Source organism: Apiospora marii (genome assembly GCF_038362585.1).
Source record: "Apiospora marii strain CBS 49790 chromosome Unknown utg000013l_segment0_segment0, whole genome shotgun sequence".
NCBI classification, from domain to species: Eukaryota; Fungi; Ascomycota; class Sordariomycetes; order Amphisphaeriales; family Apiosporaceae; genus Apiospora; species Apiospora marii.
In genome coordinates this window covers 230,914-252,668 of record NW_027117384.1, presented here as the reverse complement: position 1 = coordinate 252,668, position 21,755 = coordinate 230,914, and the positions used below count along the sequence as shown (strand labels likewise).

The 21,755-nt window shown below is 54.6% G+C and overlaps 9 protein-coding genes across 9 annotated transcripts; 2 read left to right on the top strand and 7 right to left on the bottom strand.

The window, feature by feature from the left end:
* Positions 1–105: 105 nt before the first annotated feature.
* On the bottom strand, positions 106–3,844 carry PG985_015236 (peroxisome biosynthesis protein; the record flags this gene model as incomplete). The annotated part of the gene is made up of 2 exons (XM_066835002.1): positions 106–1,824; positions 1,871–3,844. 2 exons carry the CDS (start codon positions 3,842–3,844, stop codon positions 106–108), a joined length of 3,693 nt encoding a protein of 1,230 aa, XP_066676205.1.
* A 563-nt stretch (positions 3,845–4,407) lies between these two features.
* PG985_015235 (DNA replication licensing factor MCM7) lies at positions 4,408–7,004 on the top strand (the record flags this gene model as incomplete). Its single annotated transcript, XM_066835001.1, has 3 exons — positions 4,408–4,725; positions 4,783–6,870; positions 6,930–7,004. The coding sequence occupies 3 exons, from the start codon at positions 4,408–4,410 to the stop codon at positions 7,002–7,004; spliced, it is 2,481 nt and encodes an 826-aa protein (XP_066676204.1).
* A 486-nt stretch (positions 7,005–7,490) lies between these two features.
* PG985_015234 (uncharacterized protein) lies at positions 7,491–7,736 on the bottom strand (the record flags this gene model as incomplete). The annotated part of the gene is made up of 1 exon (XM_066835000.1): positions 7,491–7,736. One exon carries the CDS (start codon positions 7,734–7,736, stop codon positions 7,491–7,493), a length of 246 nt encoding a protein of 81 aa, XP_066676203.1.
* A 295-nt stretch (positions 7,737–8,031) lies between these two features.
* PG985_015233 (putative DNA-directed RNA polymerase) lies at positions 8,032–9,250 on the bottom strand (the record flags this gene model as incomplete). The annotated part of the gene is made up of 2 exons (XM_066834999.1): positions 8,032–9,120; positions 9,191–9,250. 2 exons carry the CDS (start codon positions 9,248–9,250, stop codon positions 8,032–8,034), a joined length of 1,149 nt encoding a protein of 382 aa, XP_066676202.1.
* Positions 9,251–9,672: 422 nt separating this feature from the next.
* On the bottom strand, positions 9,673–11,218 carry PG985_015232 (ubiquinone biosynthesis mono0xygenase COQ6; the record flags this gene model as incomplete). Its single annotated transcript, XM_066834998.1, has 2 exons — positions 9,673–10,964; positions 11,032–11,218. 2 exons carry the CDS (start codon positions 11,216–11,218, stop codon positions 9,673–9,675), a joined length of 1,479 nt encoding a protein of 492 aa, XP_066676201.1.
* Positions 11,219–11,709: 491 nt separating this feature from the next.
* On the bottom strand, positions 11,710–12,716 carry PG985_015231 (eisosome component PIL1 domain-containing protein; the record flags this gene model as incomplete). Its single annotated transcript, XM_066834997.1, has 2 exons — positions 11,710–12,111; positions 12,174–12,716. Coding segments are annotated over 2 exons (945 nt in total), but the record flags the coding sequence as incomplete, so codon positions are not given.
* Positions 12,717–13,979: 1,263 nt separating this feature from the next.
* Positions 13,980–14,258, bottom strand: PG985_015230 (uncharacterized protein; the record flags this gene model as incomplete). The annotated part of the gene is made up of 1 exon (XM_066834996.1): positions 13,980–14,258. One exon carries the CDS (start codon positions 14,256–14,258, stop codon positions 13,980–13,982), a length of 279 nt encoding a protein of 92 aa, XP_066676199.1.
* A 1,443-nt stretch (positions 14,259–15,701) lies between these two features.
* Positions 15,702–17,306, bottom strand: PG985_015229 (Ribophorin I; the record flags this gene model as incomplete). The annotated part of the gene is made up of 3 exons (XM_066834995.1): positions 15,702–15,978; positions 16,038–16,889; positions 16,951–17,306. 3 exons carry the CDS (start codon positions 17,304–17,306, stop codon positions 15,702–15,704), a joined length of 1,485 nt encoding a protein of 494 aa, XP_066676198.1.
* Positions 17,307–20,032: 2,726 nt separating this feature from the next.
* Positions 20,033–21,713, top strand: PG985_015228 (hexokinase; the record flags this gene model as incomplete). The annotated part of the gene is made up of 5 exons (XM_066834994.1): positions 20,033–20,165; positions 20,222–20,247; positions 20,315–20,725; positions 20,778–21,232; positions 21,290–21,713. 5 exons carry the CDS (start codon positions 20,033–20,035, stop codon positions 21,711–21,713), a joined length of 1,449 nt encoding a protein of 482 aa, XP_066676197.1.
* Between the last annotated feature and the right edge of the window lie 42 nt (positions 21,714–21,755).

The following is a 21,755-nucleotide window of genomic DNA, read 5'->3' as shown; positions in this document are numbered from 1 at the left end:
ATGTATTAGGAGGCCCAATTGTGGTTGTTCGGGTACTTGATGATATTATGTGCTGTGTGGTTCATATTATATCCCTTAATGTGATGGAGTACGGAGTACTGGCTGTTACATAAGACTGCTCCGGCCCCCAATCTCCATACTACCCTGGCCGTCGCGCATTTCGCCGCTGCGACCAACAACAAATTCGTGGTAGATGCGCTCGAGCCTTTTCCGCTCCTGGCTGCTGATGCTGGCCCGTGTACTTTCGAGGGCTTTTACTATGTGTTTCCAGCTCAGGACGACTTCGCCGCTGGCCTGCGACCCTTTTTCGTCCCGCTGTCCGGTGCCGGAGCCGGAGCCGGTGCCGGTGGCCATTCCGCTGCCTCCCTTCTGCACTTGCTTGGCCTTTCTCCGTGCTTGCTTGATTTCCTGTAGCTTCGCTGCAATCGCCGCGTTTTCAGCCAGCTCCGACGACCTATTGTAGCCTTGCGCAGAGCGCGCCTTTTCTTCTGCGAGAGCCTGCTCCTCTCCATAGCGGAACTGTATAAAGTTCCTTGCCCGCGCACTCGCATCGTGGCTTTTAGTAGCAGCAGACTGCCGAGACTTCCCCGACGGCTGGGCTTCCATATTGTCGAGCACATCGTGGATAGCCTCCAATTGGGCGTTGCTGACCAACGCCTGCAGGTCAGCGCCACTGAACCCCTCTGTGCGACGGCCTAACTCTTGGAGCGCCTCCCCAGACTGCATAATCTCCTCGGACAGTTTTATCTTGGATCCAAGAGCACGTAAAATGTCAATACGGTCTTCCAGATCAGGAAAGTCGCAGAGAAGGCTCTTGTCCAGTCGCCCAGGCCGGAGAAGCGCCGGGTCGATCAGATCGGGTCTGGATGTTGCGGCGAGTACGTAGACACCACTCAGCCCTTCCGCTCCATCCATCTGAGTGAGCAATTGGTTCACCACGCGGTCAGTAACTCCAGTAGAGTCATGTCCTCGCTTGGGAGCAATCGAGTCGAACTCGTCGAAGAACAGCACACAGGGCTTGGCAGCACTGGCCCGCTCAAACAAGTCACGAACGCTCTTTTCAGACGCGCCGATGTACTTGTTCAAGATTTCCGGGCCCTTGACGCTGATGAAGTTCAGCCCGCATTCTCCGGCCACGGCAGAGGCGAGAAGCGTCTTTCCGCAACCGGGAAACCCGTACAGCAACAGACCCGAGCGCAACCGGAGTGGGCACTGTGCGAAGATGGGGGCGTACTTGGTAGGGTATTGCAATGTCTCTAGCAAAACCCGGCGTGTCTCTCTCAACCCGCCAATCGAGGCAAAGGTTGTAGTTGATGTCTGTAGAGTGACATTGCGAAGAGAGGCTGGAGTGAAGCCTTTGAGGGCATTGTCGAAGTCGACGCGACTGAGCTGTATGATGTCAAGCGGCTTGCTCCCGACCTCGTCGCTCACCGATCGTATTAATGCTTCGTTGCGGGCCCGTGACACCAGAAGCAGCAAGTCCCCAGGCATGTAACCATCGGTCTCTCCTGCCACATCCAGAAAATCCAACTCGGAGTCTAGGAGGAACCCGTCACTGGGAGTCTGGGCAGCTGAAAAGCCCCTGTTTGGTTGGCTGGCGCCATCCATCCAATCACTAGCCTCTTCGTCGACGGTGTTTCCATCGGCGGTCGCTGGCCGGCTATGATCTGTATCATGGCCATTTGCAGTGCCCGGAGATACAGTCTGTTGGTGTACTATTGTCTCCATAATCCTTCTCCGCGCATCCTTGTCAGGCGCCTTAAGGTCCACGATTTCGCGGACTACGTGCCCGCCAACTATGACCTTGTTCAGCGAGTCTTTTCCCTGCGCTGTGGCCAGCAGCACAACACCGCTTCCTCGCGTGCAGTACTGCTGCACCATAGAGCATATAGTTTCCACTAATCTGCCGGCTCCGGCCATTGTCGTTGCCGACCTGTAGCTCGGTTTCTACGGGGCAAAGCTTGTCTAAGTCATCAAGGATGACTAGGGCTTTGCCACCGAGCCTCGCGCCCCAGCTGGCTGTCATGAATACCCGGTTGAGCTTCTCCTTGATTGAGGCTACCCTGCTCTCATCGGTTACCAGGGTACGACAGGAAAAGTACGTAGTGTGGAATAAATAGTCGTGGCGGAAAGTTTGCGCCAATGATTGCGCAACTGCGGTCTTGCCTGCCCCCAGAGCCCCGCTCAATAACACCGAGGACATATGGGACACATGGGTTTTGAGGTTAGCCAGAACTGCGTCGATACCAACCAGTACAGAACCCGGAGCAGGTGTACCAAAGTCGTGTTCGCCGTTCTCCAGAAATGATGGGAGGGGGATTGGCGCTTGGACATCGAGAGCAAGTGACTTTTCCCGACCCAGATGCCAGCTCACGGACTCCTTCCCGGCTGTAGCTGAAGGGAGAGGATCGAATCTAACGATCCCCCCTTCCCATCCGTTAGGGAATTCAAGACCGTCGTGAGTGCCTAACACCATACCGTCCGTCAAAGGCCCTTGCAGAATCCCATCGCTTTCGCCATATACATGGGCAATCCTCTTCGCAGCCTCCTCTTTCTCTGCTTTCGACTCTCCGCCAAACCGGAACCCTTCAAATACTCTAGAGCTGGTTCCGAGGAAAGGATAGACTTTCAGTTGCTGTACGGTATTCTTTGCGACTGGTTGGGGGGATACTTCAATCTTGACCACCCCACCAACCAGCCCTACACAACCGAGACTTGCGCAAAGAGAGACCGACAGCGCAGTAGTCTGGCTGTCTGGAGGGTCGTCCCAAGGCCGCAAGTTAGCAACAACCCTTGTTGAAGCTTTTGTTGGCTCGACGTTTGTGGCGGCCTCCTTTTGCTGTTTCTTAGGATCGATAGGTGGCAGTAGCCCGGCTGGCCTGATCAAGTTGACAAGAACATAGTTGACACCTCGGAAGTCTTTCGTTTGGAGTAGGTCTCGATCAACCCATACGCTCAAATCTTGGGGCGCAACAGCCTCGTCAAACCATTCGTGGCAGAGACTGTGGTCGATGCCACGCAGAAATAACGTCGGCCTCTTTTCTTCACGCGCGCTCCGTCTTCTAACCGTGCTTGCTGAGCTTTTAGCACTTCTTCTCGAGGTACCGCTGACGCTCCTGCTGTCGCGGCTACCCTTAGAGGGCTTAGATCGGGTCTTTGGCGCAACGATGACCTCGGCATCAGGGGCAATCTTGACAAAGGGGACATCGGCAGCCGGGGCGGGTTCTAAAGACAAGATCTTGATGTTGGCGGTAGAAGTCGGTGACAGATGGAGCGTCAAAGGATGAGGCGTGGCGGTCTGGCCTTGGCCAGGCGTATAAGCCGGGTTCGGCAGCGCTCGGATTTGGGACAGCAGGTTTAGCTCGAGGAAGTTGGCGTGTAACTCGATGATCTCCCAATCTTCGGGCGTAAGGGGTTCGATGTTGACGGTATGTGCCAAAGGCGGGTCGACGTGGATGATGGCCATGACCTTTTGCCCGTCGGTTATTCCTAAAGTCGAGGCGAGGGTGGCATCGATTTCCACGGCCGCAACTTCTTGGTCACGACCACTACCCCGCGAGCTCGAGATGCCATCGCGAGTGACCAGAGGCGCAAACCTCCGCTTGCTGGGCATTCCAGTCCATCCTACAAATATTGATTGCTGAGTCGTTGCGCCGTTGGTCGCTTGGCTCGGTGCATTGGAAGGTCGGTAGTTGAGCTCGACGACGACGTTCTGGGCCGGAGTGTTCACATTCACAAGTAACGATACCAGAGATGAAGGGAGATTGACTAAGCAATTCTTTAGATGGACAAGGGCGATTTCGGCAGCAGTAGACTGCGCGTTCTTGCGCTGTGAAGGAGCCATGTCTGGCAGTAAGTATACAGCAGTCCACGGAGCATCCGGGACGTCGCTTTATTATGGGATGATGGATGGCGACGGGAAACTGGTTCATGCCCTTCATGGTCAGGCCGGAATTCCAATCGGAGCAGCAGCTCAGCTTGACCTCCCTGCAGAGGCCCGGGAGTCTTCAGATGCATATGCCGGGGGGCCGAGGCAACTAACAGCAGTCGTTAGGCCTAGTTCAGGTGGCCCCCCAACCGTTCGGGTAGGTAGTGGGCAGATGCAGCACCGCCACCAATTAAAAAGAGTGTGGCTAGCCCGGGTCTCGACACGGATCCGCAGCGCGTCTAGAACGCGTCCTCCATGCCCAATTGATTTTGTCGCGAGCCCCTGCCCGTCTGTCACCGTCTTTGAGCCCCGGTGATTGCCAGCCTCCCACCCCCGTACCGCCTCTGTGTCGCGCATATCATTCCACCCCCACGACGACGACGACGACGCGCGCCCTTGCGACACCTCTGCCGTCCGTACTTCACATTTCCACGGCCGACTGCGAACCGCCTATCCCCAGAACAGCTTTGGTAGCAACAATGGCGCTCCTCCAGTACCGCAAAGTCGTTGACTACGATGCGCAGCAAGCTGCCTTTGAGGATTTCCTGGAGAAGTACAAGACCTCGCCGCAAGACACCATCACCCATGCGATCGGCCAGATCAGCATCGACGAAGATGATTTGAGTGACGAGTATGACTTCATGGACGAGGATGGCGATGCCGCCGCACAAAACGCCCGGAGGAGAAAGAAGGCCGCCCAACGTCAACAACCTCAACACAAATACGTTGAGTTGATGCAGCAGCTCGCAGATCGTACCATAGACGAAGTGCTGATAGACTTGGACGATGTTGCCTCGGTAAGCATCGAGTGTCGTTTGCACCACTACTGCCAGAAATCTGACTTTTTTTCATAGTATGAGGAAGCCAACGACGAAAACTTGAAATTGGTTGAATCCATCGAGGCCAACACCAAGCATTATGTCGAGATTCTTTCCAGGGCAATCGACAAGAAGATGCCCGCTCCTACATCAGGCACCACCTTCAAGGATGATGTCCTCGATGTCCTCATGGAGCGAAGACAGGGCCGCAACCAGGAACTGGCCCAGATGGCCGAGGCCTCGACCGACCCGGAACTTTTAGCCAGGACTTTCCCGGCCCAGCTTACTCGACGATATACTCTTATCTTCAAGCCCCGAACCTCGACTTCGGACAAGCCCGTCAAGGCCCTGGCAGTGCGCCAAGTGCGCGGCGAGCACCTGGGCCACCTCATCACAGTTCGCGGTATTTCAACCCGAGTATCCGATGTCAAGCCCATCGTACAGGTTGGCGCATACTCTTGTGACCGGTGTGGCTGCGAAATCTTCCAACCGATCAACGACAGGTCTTACGCGCCACTTACCAGCTGTCCCTCGGAAGAGTGCACCAAGAACCAGGCTAAGGGACAGCTCTTCCAGTCTACCCGTGCTTCCAAGTTCCTCCCCTTCCAGGAGGTCAAGATTCAGGAGATGGCGGAGCAGGTGCCCATTGGCCAGATTCCACGGACACTTACTGTTATGTGCTACGGCAGCACTGTCAGGAAAATCAACCCAGGCGATGTCGTTGACATCACGGGTATCTTCCTGCCCACCCCTTACACGGGCTTCCAGGCCATGAAGGCTGGTTTGTTGACCGACACATACGTTGAGGCACACCACATTGTGCAGCACAAGAAGGCATATGACGAAATGACCATTGACGATAGCCTACTGCGGCGCATCACCAAATTCAGCCAGTCTGGCGCTGTGTATGACATGCTTGCCAAGTCGATCGCCCCTGAAATTTTTGGCCACTTGGATGTGAAGAAGGCATTGCTCCTCCTGCTCGTTGGTGGTGTTACCAAAGAGGTTGGCGATGGCATGCGTATCCGTGGAGATATCAACATCTGCCTGATGGGTGACCCTGGTGTGGCCAAGTCCCAATTGCTGAAGTACATTTCCAAGGTTGCGCCTCGTGGTGTTTACACATCTGGTCGTGGTTCCAGTGGTGTCGGTCTGACGGCTGCTGTGATGCGAGACCCTGTCACGGATGAGATGGTACTTGAAGGTGGTGCTCTGGTTCTTGCCGACAACGGTATCTGCTGTATTGATGAGTTCGACAAAATGGACGACAACGATAGGACTGCCATCCACGAAGTGATGGAACAACAGACAATCTCCATATCCAAGGCCGGCATCTCGACTACGCTGAACGCCCGAACCTCTATTCTGGCGGCTGCTAACCCGATCTACGGTCGCTACAACCCTCGCATCTCGCCCGTGGAGAACATCAACCTGCCGGCTGCTCTGCTTTCGCGATTCGACGTCCTCTTCCTCCTTCTTGATACCCCCACCCGTGACAGCGATGCCCAGCTTGCCAAGCACGTTACATATGTCCACATGCATAGCAAGCATCCCGACCTGTACGCCAGCAACGGCGATGCTGATGGCGACAGCGAGGCTTCTAACGTGGTCTTCACGCCGCACGAGGTCCGGGCCTACGTGGCGCAAGCTCGTACCTACCGCCCCACGGTTCCCGAGAGCGTCACCGAGTACCTCACCAAAACATACGTGCGCCTCCGAAAGGCGCAGAAGGCAGCCGAGGCCAAGGGTCAGAACTGGGCCCACACCACCCCGCGTACCCTGCTCGGTGTCGTCCGTCTTGCCCAGGCGCTGGCGCGACTGCGGTTCGCCAGTGTCGTCAGCCAGGACGACGTCGACGAGGCGCTGCGTCTCGTCGAGGCCAGTAAGGAGAGTCTGGCCGCGCACGAGGGTCCTCGCCGCCGAGGCCGTGACGCGAACACGCGCATCATGGAGGAGGTTAAGAAGCTGCTGGATACCGGCGCTTGCCGACCTGACGACGAGGAGTATGATGACGAGGATGGTTCCATCGAGCTGAGTCTCCGCAAGGTCCGCGAGCGCGTGCTGGCCAAGGGTTTCACGGAAGACCAGTGGCTCACTGCTTTGGACGAGTACACAAGTCTTGATGTAAGTTACACTCCGACAACGCCTTTTCCAGAACGACTGATTCTAATCTCTATCAACAGGTATGGCAAACTGCCGGCAATGGTACTCGCCTTCTTTTCATCAATGCTGGTAACGGCGATGAAGATATGGAGTAGATACTGTGTTCAGGGAGTATGTAGAGAAAAGAGCATTGCAAGTCGGCGAGTTTGGTTTGTAGATGTTTTCATGGCGTTTGCGGGTCCGGGAACAACGAACAATGTCGAGATGAGGTTTGGCAGAGGTCGAGGAGCATGTTCATACCGAGGTGAAGATGACGAAGTGAAAGATCTTAATGAGAAACAGCACACAAATACCCGTATCTCTATCTATTCTGGCAAACCAACTTCTAAGTGAAACCAGTCCGTATTCGTAGTCCCTAGAGTTGCTTCTATGTTGTCGAAATGTATTGCCCGATAATTATGTGGCCCCTGAAAGCCTTCTCAAGATGACACTCTCGATGCAAAGCATTAAATGTCTTCTCAGAAGGTGTTTTGAATTAATGCGCTCTGTTTCCTCACATATTCTGGTATTTACTGGACCCTACGCCTTGTTGGTTCAAGGTCTCACTCAATATCGCACTTAACCTGACGAGCAACAATTACTTACCTCTCCTCTTCGTCTCTCTCGTCTTCTTCGTCCCTCTCATCTTCCTCTTCACTCCAACTCCATGCCCATATCGCATCCTCCTCGTCATCGCTAATCTCATCTCCGTTCCGGTCCCGCCGCAAAACATTATTTAAACGCCAGAACTGCTCCTCGAAGGCCGATGTATAAAACGGACAGGACACATTGAAGCTGTTGCTATTTACCATCTCCTCCGTAGTCTCACTAGCTTGGAGATAGCCCATTGTCGTACTTCGAAAGACCAAGAACACAGCTTGCCAGTATAGTTCCCAGGCATAATAGGGCTCGAATTTCTTTGGCTGGTGTCACTTGTGTCAGATGGCTGCTACTATACAATGAAGATACCTTAGGCATCAGTCAAGACGCTGCATTCAAATATCATAATTAGAACTAGATGTCAAAAAGCCCCTAGGGAAAAAATTCGCAAATGTCATTCCTTTTTAGCCAGTATAACGCCTTCTATGGTATCCCCTACAATGCAAAGCCGCTTCTTTGGATTCGCCGGTGCATCAACTCTAACTAGAAGGACCGCACCATGTTCGTCACTTGCGGCTTAAGCTTGTTGATCTTGAGCTTCAGCATCAGAACCGACTCTATGAAGAGCTCGTCGCTGTCCCACTGCCCGGTGCTCTCGATTGAGAAGATGAAGTGGTCTCTCCTGCGGCCCAGCTTGACCTTGCCCTCAAACTCCTCGTGCCGCAAGACTTCGCGGCTCACGGTGTCGTGCATGGGGTTAGCGACTACGGCCTTGAGCTCGCCCTGGTGGCCTTCGTATCCCGATCCCTTCTTGCTGGCCTCCTGCTTCGTCACCTTCTCCAACTCAATGACGCCCGGCATGAAGCACTCCTGGAACTTCTTGGCGTCGGCGCCCAAAATGGGCTGCAGGATCTTGATGGTGGGCATCAGGCGGTAACTGGCGGTGGCAACAGGCGAGAACTTGGAATGGTCGGAACCGTATCCCTTGTGCATATGCATTTCTACGTTGATAACCTGCGGTGGGCGCAACTTGGCGATCAGGATATCGGGGTTGGTAGATTTGATGACGCCCTCGCCAGAGAAGATCTCCGGCTGCTTATCACCGACGGGGTCAAACACAATGTCCTTGGCATACACGTGGGCGTTGTGGTAGAGCTTCTTGGGGTCCTTCTCGCTGGGGGCGGCATCCTTGTTGTGGGTGCACTCGACGTTCAGCTTGAGGCAGACGGTGTTGTAATCGAAGGTGGTGGAGTACTGGTCGGCACCCTCGGCCGGCTTCACGAAGGGCTTGATGAAGTCGCGGAGGCCCTTCTTGTCTCCCTGGAAGGGGATAAGACCAAGTCTGTGTGCCAGAACCTCATCCTGAATGACAGACGTGTTGTTATGCACGAATACGGTCTCAATGGCGAGGGTCGGGATTTCGGCGATCAAAATGCGACGGAAGGCGTTGGCGATGGAGGCGTCGATGCCGATGAGGGAGAATTGCGCGTCGAACTGGTCATTCTGGTGGAATTGGATGTTGAAGTTGTCGCGGAAGTGATCGACATCCCAGGCGTGGTCCTCGTCCAGGAAGTGATCGGGAAAGTCAGTCGACACGGTGTTGGTGACGGTCTCCTTGTTGATGCCGACGGTCTGTTTTCAGTCAAGGTCAGAACGCTTCTTGTCAGAAACACCGACGGCTCCAATGCAATGCAATGCCTACCTTCCGGTCCTCCAGCTGTTCCTTTGTGGGCGCCGAGCGCCGACCTGATGAGGGTGCCATAGTCATGTGTGTGGTTGGGTGGGATGTATTCGGATGGCCTTGGTCAACAAGTTCGGCGCCCTCGAAAAAATGTTATTATCGGTTGACGATAACAGCAGTAGGAGAAAAAAAAAGTTTAGGTATGCTGCATACACGCCCCTCCACACCCCGGCAGCTTCGGCTCCACCCACCCCACTAGCTCCCGTTTCTTGTCGCTATCGCTATTTGTGTCCGGCCTTAATGCCGACGGAGATGTTGAAGCTCTAGACCTGTTATGCTAAGAGTTGGTAAAAGGGGCCGGTTTTTCACATGAACGGAGAAACAGATTGGCCTAGGTACTGTTACAGGGTTGTACATACTATGGATGTGTAGTTTACAGTTCACATTAAGATCAGCTTTGGCCGAGGTAATCGTGGTGCATAGTTCCGTCCAGTCCGGTCCGTTCAGAACAGCTTCGCCCCCTTGCCCGCAGCCTGCTCCATGAAGAAGTTCTTGAGGGGCCGCATCGCGTTGACGGCATTGAGGCCGAACGACCGGAGCGGCACCAGGGGTCCGCTCTCGACGCTGTAGAGCTTGTGCAGCTTGTCGACGACGCCCAGCAGGACGTGGTTGGCCGCGTAGCGCTCCGAGTTGTACGCCTCGAGCGACATGCGCGTGCCGAGGTCCTGGCCGTGCAGCACCGAGTACTCGATGGCGCGCGCGAGGCTCTCGACGTCACCCTGCCCCGCGTTCAGCCCCTGTCCCGCGAGCGGGTGCGTCGTATGCGCCGCGTCGCCCACCAGCGCCACGCGCTCGCCGATGTACGTGTCGGCGTGCCGCAACTTGAGCGGGAATGAGGCGACCGAGCCCTCCTGCACGCCCACCACCGTCTGCGGCACCGACTGGTGGTTCACATGCGTGTGCTGCAGCCTCCAGAGCAGCTCCTCCGCCTGGCCGGACTCCATCGTGTGCATGAACTCCAGGTCGACCGTCCGCAGGCGAAACGCCGCGTTGACCATGGCCAAGAAGTCCTTGGCGGGTAGGCTCTTGAGCAGGGCCGCATTGCGTGGAGTCGTCGACCAGACCATCGTAGCATAGCGTCCAGGCATAGGTAGCATAGCCACAGGCCCCGTGGGCAGGAAACGCTGATACGCAATCTTCATGTCGTGACCGCCCCAGCCCTCGTCCTCCATCTCCAACGTAGCCACCACGCCGTGCCTGTCGTAGTCCCAGCCCCGGCTCTCGATCTCCGCAAAGGCCCGTACAGGGCTGTTCGCGCCGTCGGCACCGACCAGGAGGCGAGCGGCGAGCTGCTTGCCGCCCGACAGATGCACGACAGGCCATTGGGTCAGATCCAGGTCGTCCTTGTCCTCGCCGAGCGTGATGTTCTCCACTTTGACCTTATCGAATACGTCAGTCCCGCCGATGCCGTCCATCCGGCGCAGAAGCCCGGAGGTGAGATTCAGGTTCTCCGTCATGTAGGCGATCGTCCTCCCCGTGCTGGGCGTATCCCAGTCGAACTCGATGCGCGCATCCGTCACGCCGTCCCAGACCTGCATCTCGTGGTACGGCTGGACACGCTCTCTCGCCAGGTGGTCCCACGCCCCGATCCGGTTCAGGAAGTTCGCCGAGGAGGGGGTCAGCGAGCTGCATCGGTTCGAGAATCGGTCCGGGTGTAGCTTCCAATCGCGGGTCTTGGCCAGGTCCTGCGCTTCGACGAGGGCCACTCGTAGGCCAGCTGTGGCTGGGTTCGATCCTACAGACCAAAACACAATGGATTAGACAAACAGTTCATTCGCAGGTCTGGGTAATTCTATACATACGAAGCGCCGTCAGAAGACTCAGGCCCGCGGGCCCTCCACCCACGCAGACGACATCATAGATGTCGGGTTGCGACGCAGCGCTGGCATAGGTGCGACGTGCCTGTGCTCCCAGCTGACGGCTGCACGACCAACACAGCCGACTTGCAGGCCTCCGAAGTTGCCGTGACCGACTCAATAAGGCCTCCATCTGCGCAAGGGTACTGTGTTTGAAGGTTTGTACCGATCCGGTATTCGAGAAGTTGCAAGGTGCTTCTCTGAAAGCTATTGAGAACTCCGAGTCAATCCCGAAGTTTTGCCGCTACTATATATAGTCCCCAAATCGCACGAGGGGGTTCACCAAGTCTACCCGTTCGAATGGCAATGGTTCGTGTTTCCAATCACATAGATATCAGAACTGACTACGACAATACGTATGTGGAGGTACAGGTATTTCTCATTGAACAAACTGCCTTATCGGGCCCCATCATAGCTAGACCTAAGCATGAATTCATTCGATATCACTCCCCGCGACCAGCCAAACAGTCTGACCAGTTATCATTTCCCCAAACCTGACCTAAAGTAACCTGATAGCCCTAGCCAACACCGAGTATCCCTTTCCCCTATGGTATTACCGCCCGTAAAATGTTGCAATTCCAAGACACCGTACGCAAGCTGCTAGCGACTGAAGACGTCTGCCTTCTAAGCAGCGACGCCCCTTGCCTGGACGTCGTCGATCTTCAGATCTTCTTCCGCAGCCTCGGACTTGGCAACAGCCGGTGTCATGTAAGTCTCGTCGTCCGCAGGGAGGGGTCTTGCGTGTTCTGCCTCTCGCTCCGGAGTCGCCGTGCTTCCCACCGTGCCCGCGATGGGCTCGACTTCCAAAGGCTCCCACTTACGGAGGTCGTCCTCGGCGTCGTTGAGAATCTGTCGCGCAGCACCCCCCTCTTGGTAGCTCCCACGAGCATCGCCCGGGGTGACGGGGCTGTCGTCGAGCAGAGCGAGGAGGCGGCGTCCGTGCTGGGCGAGGATGATCTGCTTCTCGGCCCGTTCAATGACGGCGGCGAACTCGGCGGTATATGACTCCTTGAGCTTCTGGCGTGTCTATGTCGCGCCGTGTTAGCAATTGTAGCGCTCAAGCAATAGATGGTTCTTTCTCTACGTACCACATTCGTTAATTGCGCCTCGGCCACCAGGTTCTCGGCCTCGGCCCTAATAAGCTCTTGCTCCAAGACAACCAGGCGGGTGCTCTGGGGCTCCTTGACCTTGATCTTCTGGATTTCGTCGGCGATCTTGGCCTTGCTGTCGCGGCTGGGCTGGACGCTCTTCTCCGTGTTACGGATGGTCTTGAGCACGCCGCGGGCGTCCTCGAGGCCGTGCGCGTAGTTGTCCTCGACGTCGCCCAGCTCCGACAGGATCACCCCGACCTTGTCACTGATGTCGGACACGCCGTCGTCGCCCGTCTGCTCACCCCATTCCGACAGCTGCGTCGCGATGTTGGTCCGCTCCCGCCCGGCATTCTCGTGCGCCGACACCAGATTGTTCGACGACTTGATCACCCGGTACAACTTGCGCGACAGCTCCGGCTGGATCGATCCGCGCAGCGACGCGAACGTGAAGCCCTTCCGGTGGGTCGGCGAGGTTTGGTTCGAGTTGCCGCCACCATTCTTGGAGCGGACAGATAGAGCGCGATGCCTAACAAAGAAGTGCTATTAGCAGCCAGTTCGACTTGACGGAAAGAATCAATGTCGAGTTTTCAATACAGATGTACTGATCCTCTTGAGGAAGGCCGTTCTGCGCATGCGCTCTTCCAATTTTTCGCGAGGACGAACATGGTTGACGGATTCAAAGATGTGGTCTTATGCTGCATTCAAGAAGATATGGTGGTGGGTTCTGAATTGTTCTCTTACATGATGGAATTGCTGTCCTACTCAAGGCAGGTATAACTATGCGCCAGGGTCAGCGGTGTTCTGCTTGCTCGTTTCCATGGTCCAAGATTGGGAAGGCATTGATGCGATTCCCAATCGAAGCTTCCAAGAAGCAACAGCTAGCCGTGCGTGCCGACTTACGGATGGCAATGTCAAAGTAAGGCAAGCTTTGGTGGAATAGTTACTCGATATGTCGTGGTGGGGCCGGATCAGCACGAATCGAGTGACAACGGATGTAGGTATAGTCGTACAGGGATTATGGGGTATATGAGGAGATAGTGTAATAGTCTTCATGAAACACCGATCTGGGGAACCAAAGAAAAACACTCGGCGACGTGTGTTATTAATAGTATCTAGCTTTTGGTTTGATGTGTGCATCACGAATGGCGACAAAAGAGGAAGTAAGCAAAGGCTCGACCATTACGGCATACACCATCCTCCTCTCAGCCCTTCTGCTCCCCTCATTCTTGCTACGGCCGGAGATGACGGGCGTTGGTCGTACACTACATAACCACTAGTTCCCATTGGTGCTTTCACGGCGACAGCTAACAATTAGGTGTCTCTCGATCCTACTGTAAGGTCTCGTGCTTAATCAAAAGCTCGGGGGCTGGTTGTCTTTACTTTTTGTCTCTTGTCGATGACGACAGAGGTGATGACATCATATTGATCTATGTCCAATGTATTGAAATGGGAAAGCCCAATCAGACGATCCAGAACTACAGTACTCCCTCCCCCTTGTCCGCTACTAATAAACACCCAAAATTCCCAAAGAACACCCCGCTTGGCCAATGCGTCGCTTTTGCTCCCCCCCACCCTAACCGGTCAAGCCATTATGACGACGCTGTGGGAAGCAATGCCCCAACTGTCGCTTGCCGGCTGGTAAAAAGACAAGACATCGATTTAAACAAGAATGAACGTAATCCGAGTGTTCCACCATTTCGGCTCAGTCCGAGAGGTTTCATGGGGACCCCATGTCGCGATATTAATTTGTGTAATAGTGTCAGTTTAAAGATATAGTCACGACGTATAGTAAAGTCGCATCCTCTAGTAGTAACGTGTCTGGCTCGTGCGCTCGTACACGACAGGGACGGTGCGATGGTGGCTCGTGGTGCTCACGCGCGGGCTGTGCGACGAGTGCCGGTGGTGACTGCTGGTGTAGCTGGCCCGCGGGGCATGGTGCTTGTGGTGATGGTGGTGGTGAGCCTCCCGAGTGGGAATGACCTCGGAGTGGTAGTAGTAGGTCTTTGCGGGTTTCTTGCCGAAACACATATTGTCGGCGGGGATGACGTAGGCTCGGGTTGTGGTGGTGGTGGTCGAGGGCATTTATATGGTGATGCGCAAGAGGCGAGGGATGAATACAGTAGGTATGATATCTGAGATATATGATCTAGAGATGTCTGGCGGGAAGCGACGAGACTTATAGGCAGGGAAATAAGACAGGTGACTTGACAGGGTCGGATGATATGATGGATTAGACCCTGAATTTCTGACATGGAAAGCCGGGAGCTGGTCGCCTATTTATCACCTCTTCGCTCCTGTCTGCTGGCTTGACGTCTTTCCATCATCCGAGAGCTATTACTCGATCCCTTGTCTTTGCCTTACGGAGATCTGCCTTGAAATTCCATGTTTTTCGCAAGCTTCCAGGGTTCTGATCTCTATACCCTCGCACTGCCCAGCTGCGGATCCCTGCAATCCTTGCCCCGGCTGACTGGGGCTTTCGGCTCGGGTGATTCCACACCGTCACACTGGACCCTTTCCTCTACGGCCGCCTTCAAGTTTTCTGTGATATAACCCGGCATCGATAATAGGCTGTGCTGGCAGCATCTGGAACAAGCCCACCACCTGCAGGCTGCACTGGCAATGATGTTTTTCGCCTAGGTACCTAGGCAGCCATTTCCAGCCCAGGCACGACAGGACGAATGATCAGATCGCGGACCTTATTAGAGCCTCAAGCTAAGGGTCTAACCAACTAAAACCACAGCCCCGTGAGCAGCGTAGTACTGCAGATACGCAGCAGCATAGAAATGTCCAGGTCAACTAGCACAACGTCTTGGCAGGGTAGGTCATCAAGCCCGCCAGACTTGTGCGAATTTGCCTCTTCGTTCGTATACTAACTGACCCCATTCTGCCTGTCTGCCTGCCTTGCTTTCACCACTGCAAAGTAGCACCCAGGCATCCCTTAGCAACACCGCCAAGCAATTCCCCATGCTATCGGCAGCTGCTTACGTGCATCGGGTCGCACTCATGCATCTAGGGGTTTCCATCCCCCTTGTGCGAGTCGCGGGCCCTTCGTTCGACTTACCCATGATGTTGGGCCGACGTCAGCCTGCATTCTGGCTAGTTGCCCGGGGCACGCTAATTGATTTGATCGCCAAGCCTAGTGATGCCAGAATCGAGGCCTTGCAGAAAGCCTTCTTCGGTGGCCTATGAAGATTTGCATGCCAGATCGAAGCAGTAGAACACGCAAAAGATGTCGAAGCGATCGAGATCCCAACATACATAGAAATGAAGAAGCAGCGGTGTAAGCGAAAATATTTTTGTTTTACATATCATACGTTGATTCGGCAGGCGCCCAGATAGCACGATGTTCATCTACCTGTCATCTTGCGTCACTGCCAGGGGATGAGTGTGCAGTCACCGATCGAGAGCCTTCTCAAACGTCTCTCTACCCGGTGCGCTGGCGCGTTGTCATCAAGGTTCCTTTTCATATCAGTTACCCTCTATGTACGCCTGTGATTACATATCAGACCACGGAAATCCATATCTCTATTTTGATGAAAGGTTCACGTCCACCTTGGACAGGAGCCAGATCCCGACAAACAGGGACATCATGCTTCCAAAAACCACCATCGGTTTGCGGAGGCTAGCTGCGAACGTGTAATCGTAAGAAACGATCAGGTCCCGGTCCCGGAAATCGTCATGGAGATTGCGGGCCTTGATGGTAAGCACGGTGCGGCCAATAGTGTCCAGGTAGGTCTTTTGTTGGTCAACAACAACTTCGGTAATGGACGACTCGGGAATAGATGTGTGAAACTTGACGTTCCTATAAAACATGTTTGTTAGTCACCGTTCCTGCGAGCAATTGGGCTTGTTTTGACTTACTCGGCGCCTTCAGGTAGGACGACTCGCACATGAACCTGCTCATACCCAAAACCCTCAGGCTGCTTAGGCCCCTCGAGGAAAGGGATGTTCAGGATGTAGCTGTCTCCAGTCTTCTGTCGCAAGAAGTACTTGGCATCCACGTTCCACCCAATGGTGAAAGGGTACTTCCAGCCACCGAAGATGGGATAGCGAGGCTTAATATCGAGAGAGGCTTCCTTCTTGTTGCTTCGGAACCGGGAGGTGGACACGTTTCCAACGACGTCGGTAAAGTATGCATCTGTACTGCCGATCCGGAGAGGGAACTTTATCTCCTTCAGCGCATACGAGTTGGGGTTGAAGTATTGCGACTGGGCCCATTTGACGCGGTTGAACAGCGAAGAAAGGTTGGCGCCCTTGTTGTAAAGGGTGTATCTCTCCTCGAACGCAATGTTGCCGCCCCAGTGGCTGACCTCGACGTCACGCTCGAGCAAAGTAACATGGCTCAGAGGCTTGGTGAACTCGTAACGGACCTTGACAGGTGAGACCGCACCAGCCGGTACTTCGGGGAAAGGCCCGTAGGTGAGCTTAGCACCTGACTTCTGAGGGAACTCTTTCACGTCGCCGGAACCGGCAATCTTGGTGTACTCGGGGATGTCAGACCCAGGAAGCTTGACTTCAGTCTTCTGCTTGATCGTCGTGTAGATCGAAGGGCAGTAGGCAGAGAAGGAGTAGACGAGATACTGCTTATCGGTCTGGTCGATGGCCGCGGGGAGGGGCGTCAAGGCCTGGAGATAGTGGAACGAGATGCCAATCGTCTGCTGGGCCTTGGGCGGGAGTGGGGTGGGCAATCGGATTCGATAGTACTGGGTGTCGCTGATGTGGTGTGTTAGTGCTAGTTGGCTATGCGTGTTATGTACGTTGCAGCCAGGCTCACCTCAACGGGTCGTACTCGACCGCCTCCACGACGAAGCCAGTGAGGCTGGAGTCCTTGCGGTCCTTAACCTCGAAGCCACCCACTCTCTCCATCTGCTGGCTCGTGAAAGGCAGGAAGTATTCATCTTGGGGCTCCTTCGAGTCGTTCTCGACGACGACGTTGATCTGCTCCTTGGCGAAGTTCTTTTCTAACGAGATGACATGGACCAGGTTTGCATTCTTGAAGACCTGGGGAGGCTTGAATGTCGAAGGAAGGGTGACCTTGGAGACGGAAGGACCAGCGACATTGGTGTCGGCAGTGATAATGGGCGAAATGAGTGAAAGCAGAGCTGCTGCGCAGGCCGCAATTGACTTCATGATGGAAATCAAACACCTCGAGCGCTCATGGGGAGAGCAGCTCTACACAATTGATAGGTGGGAAGCGAAAAAGAAGAGTAGGAGGGGATGGTTGTGGTATTGTCGTTGTGACAAGCCTGGCCTAACTCGTCATTGGTCTTGATCTGGTTCAACTCGACTATCAATTCAATATCATCTATCTGGCCCGAGTTCAGTTCAGTTGAGCACACACACATTGACACTTACAGCTGCAACGTAAGCTTCTTGGCCCAATTGGTAGAGCTCTACCTGGCCACTACTGACACCCCTGTTGGATGGGGGAGGAGCTAGGTACCTCTTCCCCGGCGCTGAGGAGCCAAGTTAGTCCGGATCGATGATAATGACACTGCCACATGAGCCACAGACGACCTTAATCACCAGCCTTGGAAAGCTAGGTATACTCCCACTAAGCGAAAGTGGGATGGGAGCTCGGATCCCCTTTTTTTTCTACATCGAATGGGATTCCGCCTTTCCTCGATGCATTGCATATCAAAAAAATGCCCCTCCATGTGAGAGGTCCATTTGATATCATTCACTCACTCACTCATGGATCTGAAGCAAGTGCGCTGTATGTAGTATGCAATGCAGTGCACTTCAAATCACAGCTGTAAAAGTATCCATATATATGATAGATAACGTCCATACTTCTGAGCTCCGGTACGTTTTATGTTCCCTCGACTCAAGTGTGGATTGATCCCAAGGTTCTTCCTCTTCCTCTTCCTCGTTCCCATTGGCGCGAGGGACCATCTGAATAAAACTGCAAACGTTCTCTCTTCTGTTCCCCTCACCCCATGCCGGACATAGTTCAGTCGCAGCATCTTACGATTCTACCAGTTTTTGAGCCTCCACCGGGATCCCGGAGGAGGCATTTTCTGCAAGAACGCCACTCTGGGTGGGGGCTAGGATAAGTAATATGGTGCTCGGCTGATTGAAAAATGGGAGAGAAGGGCCTTTCCGCATGCTTCAATGCGGTGGACTCGGGGTTTGGTTCGTGAGATGGCAAAGATGGCATGATGGCCAGATGGGAATCGTAACGAGCTGGGCAGCCCACGAGAGTCCAACACGACTCGACCCGGCCTCCATGGCCGCTCTTTCCTCGCCTCACCCGGCCGAGGCTTCCATCCAGGCGCTCGAAGGGGCATGGCGTAGACCGTACGAGACGCCTTTGGAAGGGCAGAATGGATACACACCGCTGCAGGGCGACCCACCGTGGGAGGATTCCCTCGGGCATGTAGAGCTGTGGTAGGGCAGAGCTGGGCAGCGTAGCAAGCAATAGGGCCTTCTAGGCTTCTGGGCTCTGGTCTGTCCGGAGACTGGGACCTGGCGTGTTGTGAGATAATGAGTGTACATGATGATACGTACTTTGCTTGCATCAATCTACTTCAAGTACATCGACACGCAGCATCCAAGCGGTTTCACGCAACTCTAATTGCGCCCCCGCTCTCGCTGCAGTACCTTCAAAAGTGCGCCGCGCCGCCCGCCAGAATCGACCTCATCCCACCTCCTCCTGTCACCCAGAGCCCATTTTGACTATTGATAGCTGTTGGTTGAGCTGAGTAAGTTTGTATCCTCCCTACATCTGCGTGCATCCATACAAGAACTCTTTTCAGCTGGTTGCCAACAAATTTTCTGCATTGGTTTTCTCTTTTTAATACAGACGACTCTCTTTGGACTGACGATTATTCTGTACCTTCAGTTCTTATCTCTATCATCGCAGTATATGTGAGTCTACTTACCCATCTCTGCCTGCTTGTCCACGAAGAACCCCTCCCCCTCCATTGTTGCGTCATACGACTGAAAAGTCCGAATTGACTTTTTGCGTCGACTTACACACACACTTCATCACACACCGCACCGCCTGGATTGGCTGGCTGACAAGCAGATTGCCTGCAGAATTAAGACAACCCCAATTCAAAGACCTTTTCCGGCAAGATGGTTGGTCTCGGTCCTCGCAAGCCGCCGTCCCGCAAGGGTATGTATCAATGATTCTTCTTCGCTTGTCTTGCTTCTTTTGCGTTTCCGTTTCAGTGCTGGTGCTGTCCAATGCTATGCTGTGTTCGTGGTACATATATGCAACCCCAAATCGGTATTGTGCAACCTCTCAATGCGGAACTCGGGAGTCGTCTGGACTCCTCTGGCACGTAGCCCAAGCATTTGTTTGCACAACGAAACGTGCGTCGACTGGCCGTACGGCGTCACCTCCGAGCTCAAGGCACGTGGGCCGTGCCGTCATACTATAAAAGGCTAAGACACCATGGCCTTGTCGCATTGGCATCTCTGGGGAGAGGCTGCCGGTTTTTGCCATGGATGGCCCCAGCTGGCACGTCCCATCGGCCGCGAACGACTTGGGGCGTTCGGCCGTCCGGCGCACTAGATTCGCGTGCTCGAGAAGGGATACTCCCTAAATCTCTTGTTCGTCCTATGAAAACATTTGCTATGGTGGCTTGTTGCGGTTGTTGAGTCACAGCCCTTGTCCTAGAGCAGCCGCTGGTCTTTTTCATCTCAACTTTGCTATTTGCTGGCCCTGCCTAAGCACTTCTGGCTACCTTCGAGCCAGCCCACGATGGCTTCCAGTCATAGCTTGTTCGTCTGGGGTTGACAACGCGAGGGGAACACCTACCATCGTCATAACCATTCCTTTCCCGTTGAGGACAGTTCTTTGGTTTCTTGCGTTGCTATACTTCGTCATCTCGGGAGACTAACTCAACATGCCCGCAGGATCCATGATGGATGTCCCCAAGGACTTGCTCCAGGAGATCAAGAAGCTTGAGGAGCAATTCGCCGTTGACTCGGCCACCCTCAAGAAAATCACCGACCACTTCGTGTCCGAGCTCACAAAGGGTAAGTGTCACACCTGTCCAGATCTGAGCCGTATTTCACTGCTAACATTGCTGTAGGCTTGAGCGTGGAGGGTGGTAGCATTGTACGTTCCAGTCGCACACGTGATCGTACCCGAACAAATTCAAGTGCTAATACTCCCCCTGATTTAGCCCATGAACCCTACATGGGTTATGGACTTCCCCGATGGCCACGAGACTGGCACTTACCTGGCCCTTGATATGGGCGGCACCAACTTGCGTGTCTGTGAGATTACCCTGACCAACAACAAGTCCGAGTTCGACATCATCCAGTCCAAGTACCGCATGCCAGAAGAGCTCAAGACCGGCGAGTCTATCGAACTCTGGGAGTACATGGCGGACTGCGTGCAACAGTTCATCGACACTCACCACGGCGGTGCCCCCCCTACCGCTAAGATCCCGCTTGGTTTTACATTCTCCTACCCGGCCACCCAGAACTACATCGATGAGGGTATCCTTCAACGGTGGACCAAGGGCTTCGACATTTCTGGTGTCGAGGGCGAGAACGTGGTGCCCATGTTCGAGGCAGCCTTGAACGCACGAGTTAGTTCCCAGAACCTGTCGGATCCCCAATGCTCTGCTGACCAAATTTTAGGGCGTGCCCGTCAAGCTTTCTGCTCTGATCAACGATACCACTGGTACCATGATCGCCTCTGCCTACACAGACCCCAAGATGAAGATCGGCTGCATCTTCGGCACCGGTTGCAACGCCGCATACATGGAGGACTGCGGCTCTATCCCTAAGCTGGCCCACATGAAGCTGCCCGCCGACACCCCGATGGCCATCAACTGCGAGTGGGGTGCCTTTGACAACGAGCACAAGGTTCTCCCCCGCACTCCCTACGATATCATCATCGACAAGGAGTCCCCCAGACCCGGCCAGCAGGCTTTCGAGAAGATGATCGCCGGCTTGTACCTCGGAGAGGTCTTCCGCCTGGTAATGGTCGAGCTTCACGACAACAAGGAGGTTCACATCTTTGAGGGCCAGGATATCAGCAAGCTCCGGAAAGCGTATACCCTCGACGCTTCTTTCCTGTCGGCGATTGAGGAGTAAGTGTTATTGCTCTCGGTGACCCTACGTATTAAAACCTGGCTGACACTACATAGCGACCCATTCGAGAACTTGCAGGAGACTGCCGATCTGTTCAACGACAAGCTGAACATCAAGACCACTCGCCCCGAGCTGGAGCTGATCCGCCGCACTGCCGAGCTCATCGGCACCCGTGCCGCCCGGTTGTCTGCCTGTGGTGTCGCCGCCATCTGCAAGAAGAAGAACATGACCTCGTGCCACGTCGGTGCCGACGGTTCCGTCTTCAACAAGTACCCCCACTTCAAGGCTCGCGGTGCCCAGGCCCTCCGTGAGATCCTGGACTGGCCGGCCAAGGCCAACCACAAGGAGGAAGACCCCATTGAGATCCTGGCTGCCGAGGATGGTAGCGGTGTTGGTGCTGCCCTCATTGCTGCTCTGACCCTCAAGAGAGTAGAGGCTGGCAACATGGCTGGTATTCTCCACCCCGAGAACTTCCAGTAATTTCTTCTTTAGCTCCCAGGCACTTTTACTACTGGGTTTTAT